General features: G+C 40.1%; 1 protein-coding gene across 7 annotated transcripts in view; it reads left to right on the top strand.

Annotated features, from left to right (window-relative positions):
* Nucleotides 1-27981, top strand: part of GPD2 (glycerol-3-phosphate dehydrogenase 2) — a 242418-nt gene that overhangs the window by 129043 nt on the left and 85394 nt on the right. For all 7 annotated transcript variants that reach the window (XM_060411146.1, XM_042243836.2, XM_060411145.1 and 4 more), the window contains one exon: nt 18342-18513. In XM_060411146.1, coding sequence (XP_060267129.1) covers nt 18342-18513 — 172 coding nt within the window. The remainder of the gene's footprint in view (nt 1-18341; nt 18514-27981) is intronic.

The raw sequence follows: 27981 nt of genomic DNA, 5'->3' as shown, positions 1-27981 counted from the left end.
ATAATAAACTTTAATTGGAAGGGACCTGGAAGACATCCAGTCTGCTTCTCAGGACAGTTTGCTCTTCTAGGGTTTCCTTGCTGTCTAGTGAAAGGTAAGTTGCACTTCATGGGACAGCTTCCTTTTCTAATTCCAAGCTGGAGGGAGAATGGAGTTTAAGTTATGAGCTAAAGAGGTGGTAACTAAGAGGTAGCTTAAGGAGCTCTATATTATATTATAGAGCATTATATTCAGGGCTGCAAGAGGGTTCCTCAGGGCAATGGGAAGAATGGGGGCTAAACTAGGGTGGGAATGCAGAGTTTTCACAGAGGGCTGCCTCGGACGTTTGTCTTTGCAGTAGAGAGTGAGGGTCTTTTTCTGGAAACTTAAAAAAAAATTTAAACTCCACATTTCTTTTGTGCCTTCTAGGGCCTGGCTGGAAACTGGTGTGACAGTGTGGGCTTCTTTTTAACCCCAGCAGTGTGGCTGATGTAACAAAGATCTATTTAGGTCTGAGGGTGGCCCTCTCACGTACGCCGCGCTTGGGTGTTCCTTCCATTACCCGTTCTGGAGGTGTGTGGGCTTCATGAGCCAGCTCTGAGGTGAAGCCTGAGAACCACAGACAGCTTTCTCAAAGCCCGGATGTGAACTTTTTTTTGCACCACGCATAGGCAGGGAGTCTCTTTTTAGTGTGAGGAGTGATATTATTAGAACCCAGGAAATGAGAGATTCTCATTGATGTTCTGTTCATCAGCAACAGAAAGGACAGGAACACAATCTTGGGAATGTCTTTGCAGGCTGTCTGAGTCTGACTGCCAGCTCTGCTCCTGAAGAACTGAGTGATGGTGGGCAATTTTCTTAAATTCTCTGGGCCAACCACCGCCTGCGCCGCCCCACCATCTACAAGATGGGGGAAAACAGTGGTACTTTCCTCATAGGACTGTTGAAGACCATTAAAGCATGGGAGAGTTCCTGGAATATAGTAAACTTGTAAAAAGTTTTGGCTGTTCCCAGGTGATTTGATTATGAAGTGTGGTTGTAGCTGGCAGGAAGGTTGCTCTCATCGCTGGAGACCCTTGGGTTCAGGGACAGCGTGTTAAGACTTTGAGGTTTAGTAGCAAGTGGCATGATCTTCACCTGAGCTTGTAGAATGGGTGAAAACAGTCACACAATCACCCTTCTGTTTTCTCTCTTCCTTGATTCCTGATCTGAATATGAGCCAATATCAAAGTAGACAACCCCAATTATTGGCTTAAACTCTCTTCCTGTGATAAGTAATAAATTCTGTGACGTTCCCATCATTTGTTTGTTTGTTTTTTTTTGGTATGTAAGCTTATGTCAGTTATGGCAGACTTGATTTATAGGTGATATGTTCCTAAAAAGTTACGCAAATATAATATTTTTGATAAATTGATGAATATAAAATACGACGCTATTTGTTACTCCATAGTGAAAAATTTTAAAAGCTCTGTTTCTTTTTGGTAGGGGGAGAATCAGATTTTGGGGGATAAATGAGAATTTAGCTAGAAGGGAATGCAATTGGACTCATATTTTCCCAAAGCTAATGATGTAGTGTGTGCATGTATGCTAAGTCACTTCAGTCGCGTCTGACTCTTTGTGACACCATGTACTGTAGTGCTCCAGGCTTCTCTGTCCATAGAATTCTCCAGGCAAGAATACCGGAGTGGGATGTCATGCCCTCCTCCAGGGGGATCTTCCCGACCCAGGGATGGAACCTGAGTCTCTTGTCTCCTGCATTGGCAGGTGGATCTTTACTACTAGCACCACCTGGGAAGCCCAGTGATGTAGTAGTGTTGGTTAATGACAGGATCTTCATGCTTTGCAAAATAACCTCTCACTTTGTAAGAAATGAATTATACTTTAAATGAATTGCTGAAGGCTATAGTTTACTTTGTTATGCAGGGTTAGTTGAGGGAATAAGATAAAAATGATAGTGGTGATGTTAGTGAGCTGATAGTGTTAGGTGAGTTGAATTAGAGGTAAACCTGTACTACCTTTGTAAGTAAAAATACTTATGCTAATGATAGGCAAAGCAATCTATCAATAGTTAAAATCCATAGGAATTTTGGAATTTTGAGAACACCAAGATTAAAATCTCCCTCTCAATACATTACTTGTAAGAGATTTTATAGACCAATCTTTTGACTTTTAGTACCAATGATTCAGAATTCAAAAGATAAGATTGAGGCAACAGTAGAAAATTGAAAGATTATGTCCAGTTGAAGTAAGATCTACTTTGGGTTTTATCTTAATAGATTCCCCAAATGAAAAGATACTTAATTCCCTGAATGTGTCTTTATACAAGTATGGTTGGGTTTTGATGAGTGTGTTATTATGCACAGGTTATGAAAGTTTCCAAAACTCTAGTTTCTTTATAAGGTAAGGATAATGTCTCTTTACTCCAAGCACTAACCAACTCAAAAATCTACAAGCCAGTCTTCACAGGACCTAACATGATAGCAGGTCTTTAGGGTTCAGTACACTTCTTTCTTTCTCTTCTCCCATTTACGATATAAAAGTTTGAAATAGACCTAGCTTTGTTATGAATAATAAGAAAGATACAACACCAGGTTTCTTTAAATAGCTGAGTTTTTGATTGGCATAATGCTGCTTATATTCACTGCTGGCCAGAGAAACTGGTAGAGGTTAGAGAAAGTTGAAGTTAAGATGAATATCAGTCAAGAAGAAATTAAAATTATGAGCACAGTCAAAATCATAAGCACACCAAATACTAGTAAGGATGTGGCGCAAAAAGAATTTTCACTTATTGTTGGTGGGAAAATGACACAGCCACTTTGTAACATCACAGTTGGGTGATTTCTTACAAAAGTAAACATATTCTCACCATATGATCCAGCAGTCACACTCATGATATTTACCTAAAGAAGCTGAACACTTATGTCCACAGAAAAACCTGTGCACAGATTCTTAATTGCCAAAACTTAGACACAGTTAAAATGGCCAACAGTAGGTGAATGAATAAATGAACCGTGGTCCATCCAGACAGTGAAACATTATTCAGCACTAAAAAAGAAATGCGCTATCAAGCCATGAAGGGACATGGAGGGACCTTAATGCATATTACTCAGTGAAGGAAGCCAACCTGAAAGGGCTGCATACTGTGTGACTCCAACTATAGGACATTCCAGAAAAGGGGGAACTGTAGAGATAGTAAAAAGGTCAGTGGTTGCCATGGATGTATGCAGGGAGGTGAGTAGGCTGATCACAGAGGATTTTTAGAGCAGTGATGGATACATGTCATAATATATTATCCAAAACCATGGAACGTTTAACTCCAAGAGTGAACCCTTAAGTAAACTGTTAGCTTTGGGTGATTATGCTGTATCAGTGCAGGTTTATCCTTGGTAAAAATTGTGCCAATCCGGGGATTGATGTTGATCATGGGGGAGGCTCTGCCTATGTGAGGGCAGGAGGTATGTAGGAAATCTCTGGAATGTCCCCTCAATTTTTCTATAAAACTAAAAGTGCTCTAATTTTTAAAAATTATACTTAAAATCATAAGCATACCATCCAAGACATGAAGTCAATTGAGAAAATGTCAGTTGCAAAGATTCTACTTAAGCATCACTTTTCAATAGTATCTTTGGTTGAATATAACTATTTTTTGCATGTGCTTACTATCTTTAAGAATTTAGCCTCAGTTGTAAACATACTTCTGTCTCCTAAGCTAAAGAGTATGTGGATTTGAAATCAGTCGAAATCTTACCTGAGCACTGATAAATAGCTGCAATTATCACGTGATTCATTGGCTTTGTGCTTACCAGAGGCAATTCTGGCTACCAGACTTGCTTGTTCTGAGTAAATAGTCCTCCATCTCCAGAGGCATTCTTTATAGGTTCATGAACAGCCTTTCTTTTTTTTTTTTTTTTTTTTTATCTTACAGAGTGCTGTAACAGCGACTGTCCTGAAACAGTCTCAATTTTTGATTTTAAAGCTTAGGTGGGAACTGTAGTGTTGGATGGGCTTCCCAGGTGGTGCAGTGGTAAAGAATCCACCTGCCAATGCAGGAGACACGAGGGACGCAAGTTCGATCCCTGGGGTCAGGAAGATCCCTTGGAGTAGGAAATGGCAATTGGCTCCAGTGTTCTTGCCTGAGAAATTCTCTATGAACAGAGAAGGTGGTGTTAGACACCATAGGAAGACTGTATATTTAAGAGGAGGAAGGACTAGTGGTTGGATGATAGGCTTCAAGCTTCACCCACCTGCTTAGAGAGCCACTAGCATCAGCATTATGGCAACCGGGAAAGCAGAAATACCTCTGCACCTTGGTTTGCTGGTGGGTTTGCTGGTGGCTCTCCTGGTGGCTCCCCTGGTGGCTCAGACGGTGAAGAGTCTGCCTGCAGTGTGGGGGACCTGGGTTCAATCCGTGTCTTGGGAAGATCTCCTGGGGAAGTAAAAGGCAACCCACTCCAGTATTCTTGCCTGGGGAGTTTCGTGGACAGGGGAGCTTGGCGGGCTGCAGTCCATGGGGTTGCAAAGAATTGGACACGAGTGAGGGACTAACTTTCACTTTCACTTTTCATGGTTTGCTGGGGCTTTCATTTGATTATCTATCCTTTTAGAGATTCATCTCTATGCACACAATGGACATGAGTTTGAGCAAACTCCAGGAGATGGTGAAGTACAGGGAAGCCTGTCATGCTGCAGTGCATGGGGTCGCAAAGAATCAGATACAACTTAGCAACTAAACAACAGTGACATCTCTATGGGTTATTTTTATATAAATGGTGGGTCCTAAGCCAAAGCCTTTGACTGTGTGGATCACAATAAACTGTGGAAAATTCTTCAAGAGATGGGAATACCAGACCACCTGGCCTGCCTCTTGTGAAACCTATATGCAGGTCAGAAAGCAACAGTTAGAACTGGACATGGAACAACAGACTGGTTCCAAATAGGAAAAGGAATACATCAAGGCTGTATATGCCTTGTATATTGTCACCCTGCTTATTTAACTTCTATGCAGAGTAAGTAAGTGAAGTCTCTCAGTCGTGTCCAACTCTTTCTGACCCCGTGGACTGTAGCCTACCAGGCATCTCCGTCCATGGGATTCTCCAGGCAAGAGTACTGGAGTGGGGTGCCATTTCTTTCCCCGGGGGATCTTCCCGACCCAGGGATTGAACCCGGGTCTCCTGCATTAGAGGCAGACACTTTAACCTCTGAGCCACCAGGGAAGATATCATGAGAAACGCTGGGCTGGAAGAAGCACAAGCTGGAATCAAGATTGCCGGGAGAAATATCAATAACCTCAGATATGCAGATGACACCACCCTTATGACAGAAAGTGAAGAGGAACTTTTTAAAAAGCCTCTTGATGAAAGTGAAAAGAGGAGAGAGAAAAAGTTGGCTTAAAGCTCAACATTCAGAAAACAAAGATCATGGCATCTGGTCCCATCACTTCATGGGAAATAGATGGGGAAACAGTGGAAACAGTGTCAGACTTTATTTTTTGGGGCTCCAAAATCACTGCAGATGGTGATTGCAGCCATGAAATTAAAAGACACTCCTTGGAAGGAAAGTTATGACCAACCTACATAGCATATTCAAAAGCAGAGACATTACTTTGCCAACACATGTCTATCTAGTCAAGGCTATGGTTTTTCCAGTGGTCATGTATGGATGTGAGAGTTGGACTGTGAAAAAAGCTGAGCACCAAAGAATTGATGCTTTTGAACTGTGGTGTTGGAGAAGACTCTTGAGAGTCCCTTGGACTGCAAGGAGATCCAGCCAGTCCATTCTAAAGGAGATCAGTCCTGGGTGTTCATTGGAAGGACTGATGCTAAAGCTGAAACTCCAATACTTTGGCCACCTCATGTGAAGAGTTGATTCATTGGAAAAGACCCTGATGCTGGGAGGGATTGGGGGCAGGAGGAGAAGGGTACGACAGAGGATGAGATGGCTGGATGGCATCACCAACTTGATGCCCATGAGTTTGGGTGAACTCTGGGAGTTGGTGATGGACAGGGAGGCCTGGCGTCCTGCGTTTCATGGAGTCGCAAAGAGTCAGACACGACTGAGCAACTGAACTGAACTGAACTGAACCTGTCAGAAGATGATTCTGAACAAAGTATGGGAATTGTAAATACTGAGTTGCAGTGCTAAACGTATCTCATATCTGTGTGTTAAGCTAACTGGTATATTAAGCATCTCCCAAAGCTCAGTGGCTTATCACAGTGAAAGTTTCTTTCTTGCTCACATTACACTTCAGAGTAGATAGGTGGGCAGTTGTTTCTTGCAGTTATTCAGGGCCCTGTATCCCTTTATTCTAGTAGTTTTGCCATGCTGTGTAGCTTGTTGACTCACTAGATCATTTCTGGCTAACTATAAGGAAGGTGGGAAGTGTAGTCCAGTAGTGTTCTCAGGAAGAAGAGAAAAGTTTTGATAAGCATCCAGTCATTAAATCTGTGTCCTGACTTTAATTTCTAATCTGGTTTTGACAAATGAGCTGTGTGCTTTTCTTTTTCTTTTTGTGAGAGTTTTATCCTTAGAGTTTATGTCAAAGACTGTATCATCTGTTTTCTTCTCTTGTTTAGAATCCTGTACGTAGATTCCTGTACATAGATTCTTTTTCTCTTAAAAACACAACCAAATATGTTGGGACTGTGTCTGATATATCTAAAGTTTGATGAGGATTCTCAGTACACTATATTTTCCAGGAGGCCAGTTGAAACTATTCTTAACTCTATATGGTTAACCGTGTCTCAGAGGCGTGTTTCATTAAAGCACTGAAATTATGCAGACAGAGCTGGAAATGTTCTTTGAAGTGCATCCTATCATCTTCCTTTTAATTTTGGTTTTTATTTAACACTTAGCTCCCAAAGTGGGGCCATGGCGATATCTTTGAGTTATAACTCACATCAGGCCTTCGAGGAGTTTGCGATGCTATTTTATTGCTGGCATACAAAATCCGAGAGGTTAACTGTACTGTGGTAGGTCACACAGTGAGTCAACGACTGAGCTATGATTAGCGTTGACAGCTGGTGAGCTTCTAGGCTGTTGCTCACTGAGCGACGTTGACATTCATTTTGATTTGACTTTGCATTTCACTTTCAACTATTTATCCATTTTAAGGCCTCTTTAAGAAACTTTTTAGGAATATTGTGGGACTGAGGAAACTTTCTGTAAATGCTTTGGGAAAAGTCTACTAGCTCCCCTCTTCCCATTTTCCAGCTTAACAGTTAAATTGTGTTAATGCTAGGTAGGCCTGCTTTTGGTAGAGATGCTTTAAGATATTAGGCAGTGTTAGGCAAAATAATTTTGCTTGCTTTATTTCAAAATGTGTGAATTTTTTCAACAAAGGAGTTCTGAGATCCAATTATATGCTTGTGAGTATAAACTAGAAAAGTTATAAATATGTATACATCTGATGAAATAATTCACAGAGAAATGGAAAGCGTGCATCATAAATTATACCCCAAAGTATTTTGAACATATAATTAAAATGCAGCCCAGGGCCATCTGGATTGTGAACTTGGAAGCGGTCCTTTGTGTCATTGGGTCAGCATTCGATTCACCTGAGAGGGATGGGGGCCAGTGAGTCCTGTTTTGGTTCTGGGTCCATTTCCAAGTGTGTGTGTCAGGGAAACGTTTAAGGAAAAATGCTGTTAGGTGGATCCTTGGGTGTCACTGCCCAGTGTGGCTGGCCCTGGGTAAAGCAGCTTCCCTCGGACTTCTGTATCCTCCAGCTGCCATCTGCAGCTCCCTGCGTTGCTCGTGTCAGTGAGACTGGTGATCTAGCACCCTCGGTACCTCGCGCGTGTAGGGAAAGATAACTTAGCAAAGATGAAGACCGGTGATTTGGAGTCCCACCTGTGCTTGGATTCTGATTCTGTCAGTTACTTGCCCAAGGAATAACAAAACTCAGTTTCGTCGTTGGTCAGAGGATGTGCCCTGCTGTGTCATGGTGAGACCCAAGGGACCTGACTTACTAGTATGTGGGCTCGCAGCGGCTCTTCTTCCCTTCCTGCTCTCAGGCTCCCTCTCCAGATCCTTTTATTGTCAGTACGCTATTGCAACTGAAAAGCAATATCAAGTTTGCGTGTGTGTGTGTGTGTGTGTGTGTGTGTGTGTCCACGCGCACGCTAAGACACTTCAGTTGTGTCTGACTCTTTGCTACCCTGTCGACCATAGCGCGCCAGGCTTCTCTGTCCATTAGATTCTTCAGGCAAGAATACTGGAATGGGTTGTCATGCCCTCCTCCAGGGGATCTTCCCCACTCAGGGATCAAACCCATGTCTCTCAAGTCTCCTGCATTGACGGGCAGGTTCTTTATCACTAGCGCCACCTGGGAAACCCAATATCAAGTTTGGACACCTCTGAACACATATTCTGTGTCTTTAAAGTACTTAACAGGTAAAACATATCCCTCAGACCTCAGATCATGTAGTGATGTGATTTTATTTGAAGTAGATTCAGACAGAGCCAAGGGGTATTTTCCCTGCTTTTCAGCTATAAAAAAGTGTTGTAATTTAATGATTTGGCTGGTTGTGATTGGTATTAAAATAACTTCTCTGTGATTTCTCAAAGGAATCACGTCCACTTAAGGGCGTGATAGCACCTTCAAGGTGAGCCAGAGCTCTTTTCTCAGCTCCCCCATGCCCCGAAAGATGGACTTGTCTTATTTTGTCTTGTGGTCCCCAGTGGAGATGAGGGGCCACCCATTAGCCACTCTTTGTATAGAGTAATCATGAATCCCTCACCCAGTTCGTTTACATTGAGAAACATGAGCAACATCATTGTTTAGAATCACAAAGTGATTCAGGAGGTGAAAGGTCATTAAGACATCTTAAGAGTCACTCTAAGGAGATGCTTATTGTATTTCCTTTCCAGGAATATAAAAATATAGTATTTTTCAGTGACAACAAAACATGAAGCAATTCCCCTTAAATCTAACAGTTCCATTATCAGGATAGAACTGAACCACAAAATATGAGAGTGAGAGTGATAGTTGCTGTAAGAAGTGATTTGCATGAAACCCTACTTTATTCTCCAATTATTACTCTACATGATTACAGGACAACCTCGCTGTTAATTGCCTGTGGTCTTTACATATGCACTTCTTTCAGAAATAGACACTAATTATTAGATCTTGTTTTCTGTCTCACCTGAAGTTGCAAATGTCTGGGATATATATTTTTTTAAATTTGCAAGTCTAATTGTGTACAGATATAGTAAAATCGATCTCATTCTGAATCCCATTCTGTTCTCTGAGATGTAAACTCTCAAAGATTATGAACTTGGCTTTCAATTCTATATAAGTGTTTTATGTGCCCGTCTCTTGATAAAAGCTATGTGTTTGCTATCAGAATGCTTGAGGAATTTTATCTTTTTAACATGGAGAGGAATCTTTGCTTATGAATTAAAAAAAAAAACTACCTACTTCCCCATAGCCCATTATAATTAAGTATAATCAGAGATAACAACATAAAAATAATATTAAATACTACATATTCTCCTAATTGTACCAAGATAAGAATTTTTTTCTGTTTGGGAGCTGCGCTTGGATTTAGGCTAGGCACAAGACGGTTTGCTTTGTGTCTTGGGCTCTCATTTCTTCAGAAATCAGGGGCTGAATTAGGTAATAGATCCTGAAGTGGTGCTGGGCTTGTCCTGTCTTTAAGCCAGGGTTGGCAAGCCTATATGCCTGAAGGGATCAGACTGGTAGGATGAAAGTGTCAAGCGAGTGAGTGAGAATCCTGGGCTAACAAGGGTGCATGAGCCCTGCCTAAGGGCAGCAGCCACTATTCAGTTTCAGTAGATTGATCTCAGATAGAAATCTTAATGTCTATATGAAATATAACAAATTTTGTTATTTATATCATTTTTAAGTTGAAGTATAGCTGACACAATATTATACTAGATTCAGGTATACAACATAGTGATTTGTTGTAGATTATGTGCCAAATAACCGATGTATGCCAACATACAGATTGTGTGCCGAAATTGTTACAGTATTGTGTGTCATATACAGTATGCCCATATTCTCTGTGTTGTATATTGCATCTCTGTGACTTATTTGTTTTATAACTGGTAGTTTTTACCTCCTAGTCCTTTTCACCTGTTTCTACTATCCCCCCACCTGAACTATGGTGACCTGGGTATTTATCTGAAGGAAACAAAAACACTAATTCAAAATGATATATGCACTCCAGTGTTAACTGATGCATTATTTAAAATAACCGAGATATGGAAGCAACCTGTGTCTACTGACAGATGAATAAGGAGGATCTGGTGTGTATATATATCTATATCTATATATGTATACATACATACACACACACAGTGAAATATTAGCCATAAAAAAAAAATGAAATCTTCCCATTTGTGACAACATGGGTAGACCTGGAGAAAGAAAGTGGAAGTCGCTCAGTCATGTCCAACTCTTTGTGACTCCATGAACTGTAGCCTGCCAGGCTCCTCTGTCTGTGGAATTCTCCAGGCCAGAATACTGGAGTGGGTAGCCATTCCCTTCTCCAGGGGATCTTCTTTTTTTTTTTTTCCAGGGGATCTTCTGACCCAAGGATTGAACCCTGGTCTCCCACAGTGCAGGTGTATTCTTTACTGTCTGAACCACCAGGGAAGTCCCAAAGACTTGGAGGGTATTATCCTAAGTGAAATTAGATAAGGACAAATAACATATATTTTCAATTATATGTGAAATCTAAAAACATGAACAAATGTAGCAAAACAGGCTCATAGATATGGAGAACAATTTTTAAGTATTGGATTGTAACTCTTGCTTTTAAGAAAGTAGTGTGCTGACCAATTCACTGTGGTGACTTATGATTCTATCACATGCTGTGTCTACTTCCATATCTGGTATTGTCATCCAGCTAATGCCTGTGAATCTTCCTTGACCTGATTTAGCTATGAATCCTTCTCAGGTCTGGATCAGGGGGGATGCCTCCTATGGCTCTTATAGCGTTCTCTCTTTAATCTACTAAGCGGTGGCATACTTTTCTCTTTGCTTTGTCCTCCAATTTCTAGACTCCTTGAGGGCATTCACTGCACACTGATTGCATGAGGAAGCATGGTGGTGAGTAAGGTGTCTTCTCAGGTGACTTAGGGCATATTGCTTTTCCAAGGCTTCTCCCAGAATCTCAGGAACAGTCTTCTAATGGAGTCTGTCTCCCAGATTTCTGTTTAATCAAGCTGTCCTGATTAAACAAGGCAGTTTTATTAGCAGGTCTGGGAAAATTTGGAGTCCAAAGACCTCTTTTCTTAAAACGTGCTGTTACTTACCGCTACTGTTTTATTCCTGCTGATTTTCTCTTATTTCTCCTTAATCAACATATTTCTAGGGAAGGTAGAGTACAGATGTGTTTTTGTGACTCAAAGCCATATGAAGCCCAAATGAGTCTTTCTCTTGTCATAATTATAAAGAGGGCCTTAGGCTGTGTTTACTGCCTCTAAAATAAACTTGGTGCTTAGCTTCTCAGTTGCAACACTTTCCAGCTTTTATGAAAAAAATAAACAAAAATAAAATGTTATTTTAAATGTAGTGTCAGAAATTAAATAAATTACCCTCAATAGTGCTGTATATTTTTTTTTAAAAAAAAAGTATTTTTGGAAGGACTATGCAGCAGAACCTCCATAACAGAACCATACTGGAGAAAAAAAAAGCCCCCACGCTTTCTGTTTTTGGCAACTGGTAATATCTCATCGTATTAAAACTATTTAGTCTGTTTCTTTATTTTTTTCTCAAATTATATGTAGAATCACCAGTATTCTTGCCTGGAGAATTCCATGGACAGAGGAGCCTGGTGGCTACAGTCCATGGGATCACAGAGTCGAACATGACTGAGTGACTAACGCACACGCACACACACACACTCCCACACACACTAACTCACACTCACACACACACTCGCTCACACACACACACACTCACACACACACACACTCACACACACAAACACACTCACACACACACACTATGTTGCAGCAACAGAAAAACTTCGTCTCTGTCGCCAGGCTGTGTAAGTTCAGTTCCTAGCTCTACCATGTACCAGCTGTATAATCACAGGCCAGGGACTTAACTTCTGAGTCTCGGTTCCTTTTTCTGTCCAATGGAGATCCTAGTAGTACCTAAGTTAAAGAGCTATTGAGAGGGTTGCTGCTGCTGCTGCTGCTGCTAAGTTGCTTCAGTCGTGTCCAACTCTGTGCGACCCCATAGACGGCAGCCCACCAGGCTCCACCGTCCCTGGGATTCTCCAGGCAAGAACACTGGAGTGGGTTGCCATTTCCTTCTCCAATGCATGAAAGTGAAAAATGAAAGTGAAGTTGCTTAGTCATGTCCGACTCTAGCGACCCCATGGACTGCAGCCCTCCAGGCTCCTCCATCCATTGGATTTTCCAGGCAAGAGTACTGGAGTAGGGTGCCATTGCCTTCTCAAATGAGTAAAAAATAAAACCTTTATAATAATGCCTGGCACGTAGTTGCTGTGTACATGGTTACTTATTTTTTAAGTTCATTGAGGTATCATTTAGGGCATAATTTACATGCAGTAAAATTTACTCTTTATAATACACAGTTCTGTGAATTTTGACAGGAGCATATGGTCATATAACCACCACTACTGTGAAGATATAGAACATTTCTGTCATCCTCAAAAGCATACTCTGTTGTCAATTCCCCCACCACCACCATTTCCAAACCCTGACAATCACAGGTTTGTTTTCTGATCCCATACTTCTGCTCTTATAGAATGTCATGTAAATGGATCGTGCCCTGTATAGACCTCTGAGTCTCACTTCTTTCACTTGGCACAGGGGTTGGCAAACTTTTCTGTAAAGGGCCAGGTAGTCTATGTTTTAGGTTTGCAGGCTTTATTGTCTCTGTTGTAAAAAATTCCATTCTGTCGCAGTCATGCATTGCACATGAAAGATTGTGGGTGGCCATGTTCCAATAAAACTTTATTAAAATAGGTAGTAGCCACATTTGGGTGGAAAACCATAATTTGGCGGCCTGTGACTTAGCATAATGCTTTCAAGATCCATTCATGTTGTTGAATCTATTAGAAGTGTTCTTTTTATTGCCAGTTCCAACTCATAGATGTGCTAGAGTTTGTTTAGTCATCCCCAGTTGAAGGATATTTTTACTAATTTTTGGAAATTATAAATAAAGCCATTGTAAATATTTGCCTACAGGTTTTTGTGTCAACACAGATTTGATTTCTCTTGAGTAAACCACCTTGGCAGGGGGGCTGTATGGCAAGTGTATTTTTACCTTTATTGTGTGTGTTCAGTTTCATCTGACTCTTTGTGACCCCATGGGCTATATGCTCCTCTGTCCATGGAATTTTCCAGAATACTGGAAAGAATACTGGAGCAGGTTGCCATTTCCTATTCCAGGGGATCTTCCCAACCCAAGGATTGAACCCGCGTCTCCTGTGTCTCCTACATTGGCAGGCAGGTTCTTTACCACTAGTGCCACCTGAAAAGTCCTTAGAAACTCTCAAATTGTTTCCAAAATGTCTAGATTATTTTGCATTTCCATCAGCAATATAAGAGAGTTCCAGCTGAGTTGTATCACCACCAACCCTTAGTATTGTGCATTTCTTTGTTCGTTTTAAGTTGCTCTGAAAAACTATGAATGATCTTAGAAACTAGCATGAAGATGCTTTACCTTTAATCTCATAGTGAGTTGAAAGCTTTTGAAGGGTTTTACACATGGAAATGATGGAAATGACATGATTTGGGTTTTTTAATGATTACCCCAGCTGCAGTATGGAGAATGATTAGGAGAGAAGAATGGTAACTGTGTGAAGATCTGTAGGAGAATATCATTATAGTACAGAGGAAAGGGAAGGTACCTGGATTGAAAGAGGGCAGTGAAGATGATGTCACTAGATGTGAGAATTCTTTAGGAGCTGGAATTTATAGAACTCAGTGACTGATCAGATAGGAGACTTAAGAAAGTGGCACAAACAACTGGACGTATAACGATGCCTTTACCGAGATGAGGAAAACTGATAGGGAAAAAGGTTTGGGGAGATAAACTGTATCAGTAGAATTTTGAGATATATGTGAGACATTGAAATGGAGGTTCCGTCTATGTAGTTTGGTATCCAGGTTCTGGAACAGAGGAACACAGCTGAGAGTCAGTGTGGTATACAGCATATCTGATGATACGGAGAAAGATGAGATTCCCTAGATAGAGTTATCAGTGAACTGAGAAGAGTAAATAGGCAGACCCAAGAGGAACATCAGTGATGTACGCCTGAAAATCCACGTTAAACTGAGACGGGGAGTGAGCAGGAGGTGCTGTGCCAAGATGCTTCTACAGGGTGTAGCCCACCAGGCTTGTCTGTCTATGGGATTCTCCAGGCAAAAATATTAGAGTGGGTTGTCATGCCCTCCTCCAGGAGATCTTCCAGACCCAGGGATCAAACCCATGCCTTTTAGGTCTCCTACATTGACAGGAGTGTTCTTTATCACTAATGCCACCTGGGAAGCCTGAATAGAAGGTGAGGTGGTAAAAAAAGCAAGGGTATACAGATATTTCAGGAATTGTTAGGCTAAGTGATAGAACCATATGTAAGAGACATTTTTTACTGTTTGTTAAGATGAGACAGGTTAGAGTGTACCCTTGAGAAGGATGAGGCAGGGGATGAGGCCAGGAGAAACAGCACAGTGGAGAGATGGGCAAAAGGAATGTCCATCTGATCTAGTATACTTGCTGAAGAGGTTCAGGTGACTTTAACATTCACTTGTTAGCAGAGTAGAATGGGGGCTTTTCTAATGAACTCTACCGTAGTAGAGTCCTTACTTTTATTTTTCAGCCATTTCTAGGGAACTTACCAAGCAGCAAATGTCAGCACAATTCTTCCGATGTGCGAAAATGCTCTAGCAGTTTAGTCACTTGTCAGTCTCATGTCCAAGTCTTATCCATCTGTTATGGCCCAGTTGAAACTCTCAAATGAAAGACTCTCCCTCCCTGATCTGAATGGTCATGGCTCTAGTTTGTCAGTTGCTCTTGTGTGTATTAACTGTGTGTGTGTGTGTGTTGTGTGTGTGTGTGTGTGTGTGTGTGTCTGTGTGTCTGTGTGTGTGTGTGTCGGAGAAGGCGATGGCACCCCACTCCAGTACTCTTGCCTGGAAAATCCCATGGACAGAGGAGCCTGGTAGGCTGTGGTCCATGGGGTCGCGAAGAGTCGGACACGACTGAGCGACTTCACTTTCACTTTTCACTTTCATGCATTGGAGAAGGAAATGGCAACCCACTCCAATGTTCTTGCCTGGAGAATCCCAGGGACGGGGGAGCCTGTGGGCTGCCGTCTATGGGGTCACACAGAGTCGGACACGACTGAAGTGACTTAGTAGCAGCAGTAGCAGTGTGTGTATATATTATTCTCCTTAGATGAAAGGAGGCAGAGACAATGACTGAAAGGCGTTATGTTCTCCCTAGCACCTAGCCTAGCTGGTTACATTTATTTAGCTTGTTACCCTAAATGCAAGTAAACGTGAGCATGGGGGAATGGTTATTAGCAGACAATTAGGAGCGCTTAAGTGAGGAAGCAGAAGAGTTTTGTGGCTTGGAATCTGAATTAGTTACCTGAAAAATTATGGAACCTGATTATAACCTTTTGTTTTTATGATACCTAGTAAAATATGTTTTGAAAGTTTCTTGTTCCCTGCTACTAGGAATCTATTTAGCAATAATCCAACTACTCCTCTTTGGTGTAATTAATAGTTTACCAACTACTTTCATTCATTATATTATTCAGGCTGAGAGTAAATCAGAGATACAGAGAGAGAGACTTCATAGGGGATTTAGTCCATGTTGCAAAGGAAAAAAACCAAGGTCAGAGAGATAGTTAGTTAAAAATCCCTTTACTAGTAAACACAAGTGCTAAGACCAAAGGCAGGACTCTCCAGTTCTAATCCAGGTTTCTTTCAATGTACTCTGTGGCTTCTAGATTTATTTTTATAAAAATCCAATTGGCCTGATAATTATTTAATAAAATTGTAAGGAGCAATGTGGTCTGCTTTATTTAAATGAATTAAAAAGTCACTTATCAGAACAATCTCTTGATCAGAGCTAAGATCACCTTTTATGGAAGAAGCTTGGCCTTGTGGCTCAGAGCTTCAGATGTAGCCCCTACAGCAGAATGAAAAGAAACATACCCTTATGAATTGTGCTGCTGCTATGATTTAAATAAAAGAGGATAGGAGTTACGTAGCTGTGGATAACTGTTAGAGCAACAGTGGTGAGCACTGTTCAAAACAGTGAATGAACCTAGTATCAGCATTTTGGAGGAAGAAAACAGATATTTACCTGTTTTTCTAAGCTTTTGACTCTGACAACTTTATTTTTTAAGACTAGTGTCATTCTTATGGACCACAGCCTTGTCTAACTCAATGAAACTATGAGCCATGCCATGTAGGGCCACCAAAGATGGACAGGTCATGGTGGAGAGCAAACTGTGGAAAATTCTTAAAGAGATGAGACTACCAGACCACCTGACCTGCTTTTGAGAAATCTGTATCAGGTCAGGAAGCAATAGTTAGAACTGGACATGGAACAACAGACTGGTTCCAAATAGGGAAAGGAGTATATCAAGGCTGTATATTGTCACCCTCCTTATTTAACTTATATGCAGAGTACATCATGAGAAACGCTGGACTGGAAGAAACACAAGCTGGAATCAAGATTGCTGGGAGAAATATCAATAACCTCGGATATGCAGATGACACCACCCTTATGGCAGAAAGTGAAGAAGAACTAAAGAGCCTCTTCATGAAAGTGAAAGAGGAGAGTGAAAAAGTTGGCTTAACATTCAGAAGACTAAGATCATGACATCTGGTCCCATCACTTCATGGCAAATAGATGGGAAACAATAGAAACAGTGACAGACTTTATTTTGGGGGGCTCCAAAATCACTGCAGATGATGACTGCAGCCATGAAATTAAAAGATGCTTCTTGGAAGAAAAGCTGTGACCAACCTAGACAGCATATTCAAAAGCAGAGACATTACTTTGCCAACAAAGTCCGTCTAGTCAAAGCTATGGTTTTTCTGATAGTCATGTATGGATGTGAGAGTTGGACCTATGGTTTTTCCAGTTGTCATGTATGGATGTGAGAGTTGGACTATGAAGAAAGCTGAGAGCAGAAGAATTGATGTTCTTGAACTGTGGTGTTGAAGACTCTTGAGAGTCCTTGGACTGCAAGGAGATCCAACTAGTCCATCCTAAAGGAAATCAGTCCTAAATATTCATTGGAAGGACTGATGCTAAAGCTGAAACTCTAATTCTTTGGCCACTTGATGTGAAGAACTGACTCATTTGAAAAGACAGACATTGATTCTGGGAAAGATGGGAGGCAGGAGGGGAAGGGCATGAAAGGGGATGAGATGGTTGGATGGCATCACCAACTCAACAGACATGAGTTTGAGTAAACTCCGGGAGTTGGTGATGGACAGGGACACCTGGCATGCTGCAGCCCATGAGGTTTGCTAAGAGTTGGACATGACTGAGCAACTGAACTGAAATGAGCATCATTCCTGATTTAGGATGATAAGTTATAGTCTAGTGAAAGAACTATTACTAGAAATAAGGAAGGTCATTATCCTTTAGGGGGACTATGGTCAGCTTTAATTATATTATTGTTAAAGCTTTCACAAATTGAAATAGTGTGTATTAAATATATAATCTATAATTTTATGTTAAAGCATTTAATAGTGAAACCACTGACTAAAATCTTTATATACTATTATTCCCATTGGCCATAGCTGTTTATTAAGCTGGAAAGTAACTTCTGTTGAACAGATTCTTTTTAATTGTACTGACTTAGAGATCCCCAAACTCTAGAATGTATTTTTGTCAGGGAAGTTAAGGAATTAAGAACATATACCTTTAAGAAATTGCAGAAAGGCATAAAGTGTTTTTTCTTCCTCCTTTCTACACTTTTAAATGTTATCGGAATGAATGGCTGCTACTAGGTAAAACATTTCCTTATGTTCTCCTATAAATTGTCTCAGACAGGGTATTTGGGAACTGCTGTGCCCTGTGCAAAGTAATTGAACTTGGCTGGGTATGGAATCAAAACAGTCAGTTGTGATAGCAAATCTGAAACCAGGTGTTCCATGGTTAAATAGCTATGATTCATGGGGAAAAAAACCCACAGAATTTTAAAGACTTTTTTTTCCTCCAAGGCAGTTGATTCTATCATTCCATATGGACTATGGACTCTGGTCTAGCTCTGGTTATCATCTTCATTACAAGTCGCTCTCTCTCTCTCTCTCTTTTTTTTAGTGTAATGTAAAATTTATTAAATTGGCGTTCCAGATGAACATCTGAAAATGGTCTCCTTTTATCTCAGGTGAACCTGGCCTTTGTTGAAGCAGCAGACTGCGTTTCAGAACCTGTTAACAGGGAGCCTCCTTCCAGAGAAGCTCAGATACTGACTTTGAAAAACACATCTGAGTTCGATGTACTTGTCATTGGAGGAGGAGCAACAGGAAGTGGCTGTGCCCTGGATGCGGTCACCAGAGGTGAGTCTTGGCGTGGATGGATGTAACACAGGTAGAGGTTTCATCTTTCCTCCCGATGTAGACACAAATGTGCACTCAGTGCTGGAAAATCACGTTACTACTGCATTTCTTCATTTTCCATTCTTTGTGAAGCAGCTTCTCATTTTTAAAATATAGGTACTTAGAAAATTCTAAAATTAAATATAGCTTGTCTTTCACATTGAAATGGGTTTATCTAAAAAGAAAACTTTATATTCCTGTGATTTCATTGATTTGATGTTCTGGTTAGTGTGTTTTTACATCATAAAGTACATGTACGTGAAATAAAAATATCTATGCATCATTTAAAATCACATTTATGTCAGTGATTTATCTTTAATAAAAAGGTTTGTTAAAATGAATTAATCTATTAAAATCTTTTTGTTTCTCTATTAAAATCATCTCTTCCAGTGAAATATGGACCACCGTTTGCAAAACTCTAGTTTATGTGTAAAAAATGAAAAAGACCTGTAACCTGTAGTTCTGTCACTCTTTTGGTCAGTTTTAGGAAAGACTTTATGAGAAGTTCTTTCAACATGGCAACAGGATATATAAAGAAATAAATTTTAGTAGGGAACTCCAGTGGTCTTACATATGATATATTTAATGATTTGATTCTGTTGCCTGTGGTTATTAGTGTGGAGTTTGGAATCAAAGAAATATGTCCCGGGGGCCAGCGTGAGGAACTCCGCCCATGGCAAAGGTCATGAGGAAGGAGGCTTGGCATACGCAAAGGCGTGATCAAGCCTCAGGAAACCCCCTGTTCCCGAGCATCCAACCCCAAAACCAGAGTCTGTTTTATGCTCTCACATACACCTCTGACTTTACGGGGGGCTCTCCCCCATAACTGTTTCTCTTGGAGAAGGAATAAACGTGCAGCTCCAAGTCAATAAAAATTCCTGGGTGTGACAAGAGTGTTTCAGCTTACGGACTCCTCTGAAGGTTATCTAGTCCACCTGTGTAGGTTCGTCCGGCCACATGTGATTGTTTACAGCCTCCCAATCTGAGAGGCACAAGATGTTTTAGACTTACTAAAGGCAAATTCTTTTGGGGAGTTAGAAATTATTAGTATAGTGGGTTGGTTAGGAATTATATTGGTGAAGGGGTTTTCATTTGTTGTGTCAATAATTGCTGCTAATTCCCTGCTCTGGGTGGGACAAGGATGTCTCAGGTCAAACCTCTCTGCTGACAGATTAGCTTGTGTGACAGGATTATCCATACTCCTGCCACTACCGCACATGATTGTTTACTACCTCTTAACCATAAACAGCACAGAGAGTTTTGGAGTATTTTGAGAGTCTTAATTAGCATAGGGCTTTTTCTTCTTGTTGAGTCAATGATTGCCGCCAGGCCTCCATATCCTTAGGCACCTGGGAATATATTAATCAATGTATTTGGAATATAGAAAAGGAAATACAGTAGTTTTTGATGTTAGCAATACTAGGTTTTTTGAGTTAATGGATTTTCTCTTTTGTAATAGATCACTGTGCTTTGTTATAAATCACTGTGTCCTTGTTATGTAAAAATGTAACTTTATCACTATCTTAAGACTAAATAGATCTTAAGGGGAACATTGGTGAAAGGATTTTCATTTGTTGGGCTGATGTTTGCTGCTAAATCTCCATGTTCCCTACCCTTATAATGAATATAACTAACATATAGGAGAAATAAGTATTAACCTTTAAGACTAATCATGTTCCAATAAATTCCTTTCTTGATTGTAACTCACTATACCCTCACCCTATAGGAATGTAACTTTATTTGGAGGGTGGTGCCTGGTTTAAGAAAAAACACCCTTGGAAGAAATAAGTTTTTGGTTATCAGAAAGAAAGGATCATAAAATGTCAGTAGGTCTCACTTATGGCCAGAAGATGATGTACCTTTTTTATACATTTATGTGAAGCACCTGATTTTGATAAAGGTCAGGACTGCTGACTCCCGTGTGACTCTGTATTCATCCCTGTGTGTAACAAAAGGTATATAAGCAAACCCCAAAATAAAGAAATCGGATCAGTTTCCCGAAAGACTGATTCCCCCATGTCACTTCTTTCTTGCTCCTGTTTTTCTGGCTGAATTCCCATCTGGAGCATGGATGCTATTCCACGTAATCCAAGTTATTCAGCCTCTTTTTCTCCACTAATCTTCCTACTACACTATCCATTTCTAATCTCTCTATATCTGTGATTAAATATGTATTTCTCCAAAGACGCCGACTCCGTCCCCACCTTCGAATTCCCTGGATCCACTGGGGCTGGACCCCAGGAAATATGAGTACATATTCTGGCTCAGGTGCTTTATCAGATGTATTAAGTGTGTGTACACATACACACATACACACACATACACTTAAGTGAGTTACTTAATTTTGCCAAGTTTCTTCATCTTTCAAATAAGAAAAAAATACCTTCTGTTGATGATTGTTTTGAAGATTAAATGCATAATGAAGAAGATTTAAAACAGGGCTTGTCACACAGAGCAAAAAACAATAAATTGTAGGCAGTATGATAGCTGACAGTAATGACATAAAGGCAAAAAGACTTTTAGAACCAATCGTCCTGGAGAAATCATCCTCTGTGGTGTTCTTAGATACAGCACGTTGGGCTGGGTACTGCTGCAAGAAATTTTGACTCTGGATTATTTTTTTTTAGATACTATGTAAGGTTCAATATTCATTGCAGTTTCATACTCAATGGTGATAATTTGTTACATGGAATAATTTTTATTAGATGAAGTTACTACCACATCTACTCCGGACTTACTTTGCATATCTGATAGATTTCAGTCTTACATAAATTAAATAAATTTCATGAGATTAGGCATACCTAAGCAAAAAGATATCCTAGATTTTACTAGGATTGCATGGGACCCTCACTTGAGATTTAATCCATGTAGACATCATAGCCTAGGTCCATTTTGTCACTTCCAGATAATGATAAATTCACAATATAAGCCCTGGATCCTATTCTGTTGCCTGGCAGACCCTAATTTTTATATAATTCTGTCTCCATCCATGGTTTATAATTTGAATTAGATTATCCTGGGGCACAGTATGTCAGAGGGAAAGAATGGTTGAAGATCCCTCAAGGGATCTGAATTCAACTCTCTCCCCTGGAGGCCTGGGAGAAAGAGTGGAAAAAAGGATGCATTCCCTTGTCATGGGAGATCTTGTTTGGGACTGCCCCAATTGTCCTGGGACTACCGCAGAGGTTAGAAGTTACCAGATGCCAATTTTCTGTGTCCAAGGGTGTCATTTTCCCAGTAGGATTCAGAAAAATATGTTTCTTCAGGTTGCCACTTATATTCATGCTATGTACTGAAATATATAGCAGTTCTTTTTCTTTCATTTCAGACAAATATTGGCTTATGCGTGCAATATTCAAGGTACTACATGTGAATACAAAGATGGTTGATCCAGGCAGCACACTGAGGTTGCTCCCAGTTCTGTAGTTCTTGTTGGTGGAGACTGAGTTATCCTATGTGCCTTGCAGAAGCTTGGGGGGCACTGTTGTATCTGGATAAAGCAAGCTGCTATTTAGCACAGGTGGAATTGTAATAGGCCAAACTTGCTTGCTGAAAGTGTGCCAATCTGAGGGAACATGTGAAGGAACAATGTGTGTGGGAAACAGCCGATGTTTCAATTGGGAGCACCCAGGCTGTGTGGGGGAGGGTATGCGAGAATTGTGGACAGGCAGGAGTGGACCTGACCTACCAGGGAAAGGCCTTTGGACTTCACTCAACAGGCCACTCTGAGACTCTGAAGAGTGTTAGTGTTGGGGAAAGGGTAGGCAATAAGGAAGAGGCATTCATAGGTATAACCTTTAAGAGATCTAGACATGGGACAAAGGATGAAACTTGCTGATGTCATAGGATATGAATAAGGGAGGCAATATGTGCAAGAATTGTTTTTTTTCTGTCTTTTACTTGTTTAAGATAGGCACAATTTGAATATTTCTATAGATTCAGAAGGGAACCTTGATATTCAAATAATAGAAGGCTGCATGTGGACAAGGTCTTAGAAAAATACAAGATATGGGCTAAGAAAGATGTATCTTAGCTTTGGCAGGACAGCAAGAAGCATTTCTCAGAGACAGAAACAAAGTGGAAGATAACATTGTGGGAATAGGGGTTGCTTTGCTCTGGTTAGAAAAGGATGTATGTGTGTGTGTGTTCCCTTATGTGTCAGAGTGGGGGCAGAGAAAACACATGATAGGGTAGAATCCCAAACTGAGAACTGACTGGGTATCAATGATGAGAAGAAAATGAGAAAAGATTCTGTGAAGGCAAGAAATTGTTTAAATGGAGACCTAGAACTAGAGGGAGGAAAGGAAGTTGTAGAGTCAACTTCTCAAAGAATTAGGGTGCATTGGCGGATCTTGAGTGCAGTAGTAAAAAGGCAGCTACTGATTAAGTCCGTTTTGTACTGTACCTCCTTTTGAAAACTCTCACCTATATTTGCTTTTGTGAAATTTTTATATTTATATCTTTTAGAAAACATAGACAAGATCATACTGTAGTCATTACTGTGCAGTGTGTTACTTTCAAGTATGTGTATGGTATTCATTTTTTTTATGAATTCATTTTTTTATGATTCTTTAACTTATTTCCAGTGTTTTGTTCTGCTCTTGGTAATAATACTACTAGTGAGTCAACCACTAAACCAGTTCTGGGAATATAAAAACTAATAAGATGTGGCCTTGCCCTCAAGGAGCTTGTTAATATTTGCTGAACAAACATTTTTCCTGTGGACAGTAAGAACATTGACTAGTACGTTAGCATTTGATTGTGGGTGATGGTAGTGATGATGATGATGATTTTGAAAAGGTAAGAATTTTCAGAGCCAGAATGTTGGCAAGATTTTTAAAATAGTAGCAGCTAAGAAAATGATTTCATTTAATACCTCCTAACATATCAATTGCTGTCTTTTTAAATAATCGACTGAATGTCTTTTGTGTATGAGGTTGCAATTTATAAAAGTGATGGATAAATCATAGTCTGTGTCTGTGTATGAAAAGAAGACAAGTGAAAAGCAAAGGAGAAAAGGAAAGATATAAGCATCTGAATGCAGAGTTCCAAAGAATAGCAAGGAGAGATGAGGAAGCCTTCCTCAGCGATCAGTACAAAGACTAGAGATCTCTTCAAGAAAATTAGAGATACCAAGGGAACATTTCATGTAAACATGGGCTCGATAAAGGACAGAAATGGTATGGACCTAACAGAAGCAGAAGATATTAAGAAGAGGTGGCAAGAATACACAGAAGAACTGTACAAAAAAGATCTTCATGACCCATATAATCATGATGGTATGATCACTCACCTAGAGCCAGACGTCCTGGAATGTGAAGTCAAGTGGGCCTTAGAAAGCATCACTATGAACAAAGCTAGTGGAGGTGACGGAATTCCAGTTGAGCTATTTCAAATCCTGAAAGATGATGCTGTGAAAGTGCTGCACTCAATATGCCAGCGAATTTGGAAAACTCAGCAATGGCTACAGGACTGGAAAAGGTCAGTTTTCATTCCAATCCCAAAGAAAGGCGATGCCCAAGAATGCTCAAACTACCACACAATTGCACTCATCTCACACTCTAGTAAAGTAATGCTCAAATTCTCCAAGCCAGATTCAGCAATATGTGAACCGTGAACTTCCAGATGTTCAAGCTGGGTTTAGAAAAGACAGAGGAACCAGAGATCAAATTGCCAACATCTGCTGGATCATGGAAAAAGCAAGAAAGTTCCAGAAAAAACATCTATTTCTGCTTTATTGACTATGCCAAAGCCTTTGACTGTGTGGATCGCAATAAACTGTGGAAAATTCTTCAAGAGATGGGAATACCAGACCATCTGACCTGCCTCTTGAGAAACCTATATGCAGGTCAGGAAGCAACAGTTAGAACTGGACATGGAACAACAGACTGGTTCCAAACAGGAAAAGGAGTACGTCAAGGCGGTATATTGTCACCCTGCTTATTTAACTTCTATGCAGAGTACATCATGAGAAACACTGGGCTGGAAGAAGCACAAGCTGGAATCAAGATTGCCAGGAGAAATATCAATCACCTCAGATATGCAGATGACACCACCCTTATGGCAGAAAGTGAAGAGGAACTAAAAGCCTCTTGATGAAAATGAAAGAGGAGAGTGAAAAACTTGGCTTAAAGCTCAACATTCAGAAAAATGAAGATCATGACATCCAGTCCCATCACTTCATGGGAAATAGATGGGGAAACAGTGGAAGCAGTGTCAGACTTTATTTTTTCTGGGCTCCACAATCACTGCAGATGATGATTGCAGTCATGAAATTAAAAGACACTTACTCCTTGGAAGGAAAGTTATGACCAACCTAGATATCATATTCAAAAGCAGAGACATGACTTTGGCAACAAAGTCCGTCTAGTCAAGGCTATGGTTTTTCCAGTGGTCATGTATGGATGTGAGAGTTGGACTGTGAAGAAAGCTGAGCGCTGAAGAATTGATGCCTTTGAACTGTAGTGTTGGAGAAGACTCTTGAGAGTCCCTTGGACTGCTAGGAGATCCAACGAGTCCATTCTAAAGGAGATCAGTCCTGGGTGTTCATTGGAAGGACTGATGCTAAAGCTGAAACTCCAATACTTTGGCCACCTGATGTGAAGAGTTGACTCATTGGAAAAGACTGATGCTGGGAGGGATTGGGGGCAGGAGGAGAAGGGGACGACAGAGGATGAGATGGCTGGATGGCATCACCTACTCAATGGACATGAGTTTGGGTAGATTCCGGGAGTTGGTGATGGACAGGGAGGCCTGGCATGCTGCGATTCATGGGGTCACAGAGTCGGACATGACTGAACTGAACTGATGCTTAGTCAGTCGCTAGTGTCTGGCTCTGACACCTCATGGACTGTAGCTCTCTTGGCTTCTCTGTCCATGGGATTCTCCAGACAAGAATACTGGTGGGTTGCTGTTTCCTTCTCCGGGGATCTTTCTGACCCAGGAATTGAACCTGCGTCTCTTGCGTCAGCAAGCATATTTTTTACCACAGTGCCACCTGGGAAGCCCAAATCCATAGTTTATATTTCCTTTATTATGCTGGTAGCCCTCTGAGGGTAGCATTTGTAATTAAAATGTATAGAGATGCTGAAGTTAATCTATATTTATTCTTTTACAACAATTTCTGATCATATCAGTAGCCCTCTGAAGTGTGAAATGATTGTGGGCATTTGGTTAATGAATTGTGCATTGTTGCTGTTCATTCATGGAATTTGCTCTTTTATTATATTTGATGCTTCACTTAACAACAAATTTTGCTTTCTCTGCATTTGATATGTTTTTACCAAATTATTCCTGATTGTATCCATTAATCTTTAGTCACATTTGACAAAAATAAATTACTGTGATCTTTTAAAGTTACCAGTAATAATTAGATTTTTCAGGACATCAAAGTTTTGGGGGAACTGCTAGATGTTATAGGGCTTGTATAAAAATGTTTGCACAAGCTTTTTGATGAAATACTGTGCGCAAATGTGATTTTGTTAATGAATAAACAAAGACCATAGAAGGAAGAGAAAAAGTCTTGAGGTTTTCATTATGAACATTTATTTGCATTGTTACCATCTGCATTTTCTTGGGAATCAATTTTCATTTGTTTCATTTGTAATATTATTTGATAAACATAATATGCACAATTCTCCTCACGTTCTTGGGCAGGTCTCTAGGATCGATAGAAATTGCTTCTCTGTTTAACACCTCCGTGGCCAGTCCCTGAGCAAGAGCACAACCTAGAAGCATGGGGATACAGGCTACTGAAATGATGAGAATCTGATACAGTCACCCCCTCAGGGGGCTTCAAGCTGTTTCTCTTTCAGCTCTTTTTGTTCTTTTATGTGACTACCTGCATATATCAGGGATCAACTAGTCCCGTTCTGATTTAACATCTTGTTTGTAAACTTAACTTTTATGACTTCAATTCAAATTCCAAAGAATACTGCCTCTTGATAGATTGTAGTTCTCCTGTTTAAAAATGTATATATACATCTAGCTTATGAATGATGTCTGGCTAATAATTCCTGAATTCTCACTGCAGCCCCTTGAAGTCTAAGATAGTTTGGGATAGCGAGTAAGGATGAAGGCTATGAGAGTAGAACTGAGCGGGATCAGTCAGCTTCATCATTTACTAGCTCCATGAACTTCAGTTAAGTGTCTTAACCTTGTGGAGAGCCTTAAGGTTCTCAGACATAATGGAGGATAACAACACTCTTCTGCATAAATAAAGATTTGTGAAAAGCATGAACTATGAGCATTGAATTAAAAAAAGATGCAGAATAGGGAGGGCCATGGAAAATAGCGCATTCTGGGAATTCCAAACCTGCACCCCTCACCCTCTTCCACCACCGCCCTATTTTAGGGCAGTAGAATTGCAACAGATGAAAGTTTGCTATTTCCTGGACATTGCTAATTAGACTATGTTGCAATTGCTACTAATCTGTAAATTTGATGTAATTCAGTGATTACATTAGAGTGACTGTCTTTGTCAGGAGTGGGGTGGGGTGGATTAGAGAAACTGTGCCAGAGGTATTTGGAAAAATTAGACTTTGAGATTTGCTAGATTAATTTTGAAGAAGAATAATGATAAAGGAGATAGCGGTCTGTCAATATTAAAGTGTAGAGCCTGGTAGGCTACAGTCCATGGGGTCGCAAAGAGTCGGACACGACTGAGCGACTTCACTTCACTAAAGCTACTTTAAATAAAATAGTTTGCAAAAGAAACAAGAGAGACCAGTGGAACAAAAGTAAGAGGCTAGAAGTAGATCTGAATACATAAAATTTAGGATATGATAAAGGCAGCATTTATAATTATTGGTTATTTAATAAGTGTTGTTGAAGTGTCCACTTTCCCAAATTTATGTTTATATTTACATATATATTTATGTATATTTATATTCTATTTATCATGCTCTCTGTGAACCAAGGGTTTAACAATAAAACCTCACAAACCTATCAGAAGAAAATTTTTAAAAATGGAGTAAGAAAGAATGTTTTTAAGCATGACATCAGTGAAACAATTTTCTTTTGGAAAATCCTGTTTAAACTTGATTTCATAAAAGTTAAAATTTGTGTAAATTTAATATATATATGTTATATTAAATGTAATATATGATATTAATATAAATGTAATTTATATATTATATTAAATATAAATATATTTAATAATAATGTAATATTTTTACACTTCCCTGGTGGCTCAGATGGTAAAGAATCTGCCTGCAATGCAGGAGATCTGGGTCCAGTCTCTGGGTTGGAAAGATCCCCTGGAGGAGGGCATGGCAACCCATTCCAGTATTCTTTCCTGGAGAATCCCATGGACAGAGGAGCCCGGCAGGCTGCACTCCATGGAGCTGCAAAGAGTCAGACATGACTGAGTGACTAAGCACAGCAATATATTAAATATACAATAAATATAATAAGCACCCATGAAACTGG

The sequence above is a fragment of the Ovis aries genome, chromosome 2 (assembly GCF_016772045.2).
Source record: "Ovis aries strain OAR_USU_Benz2616 breed Rambouillet chromosome 2, ARS-UI_Ramb_v3.0, whole genome shotgun sequence".
NCBI classification, from domain to species: Eukaryota; Metazoa; Chordata; class Mammalia; order Artiodactyla; family Bovidae; genus Ovis; species Ovis aries.
This window is presented reverse-complemented; position numbering and strand designations above follow the sequence as displayed.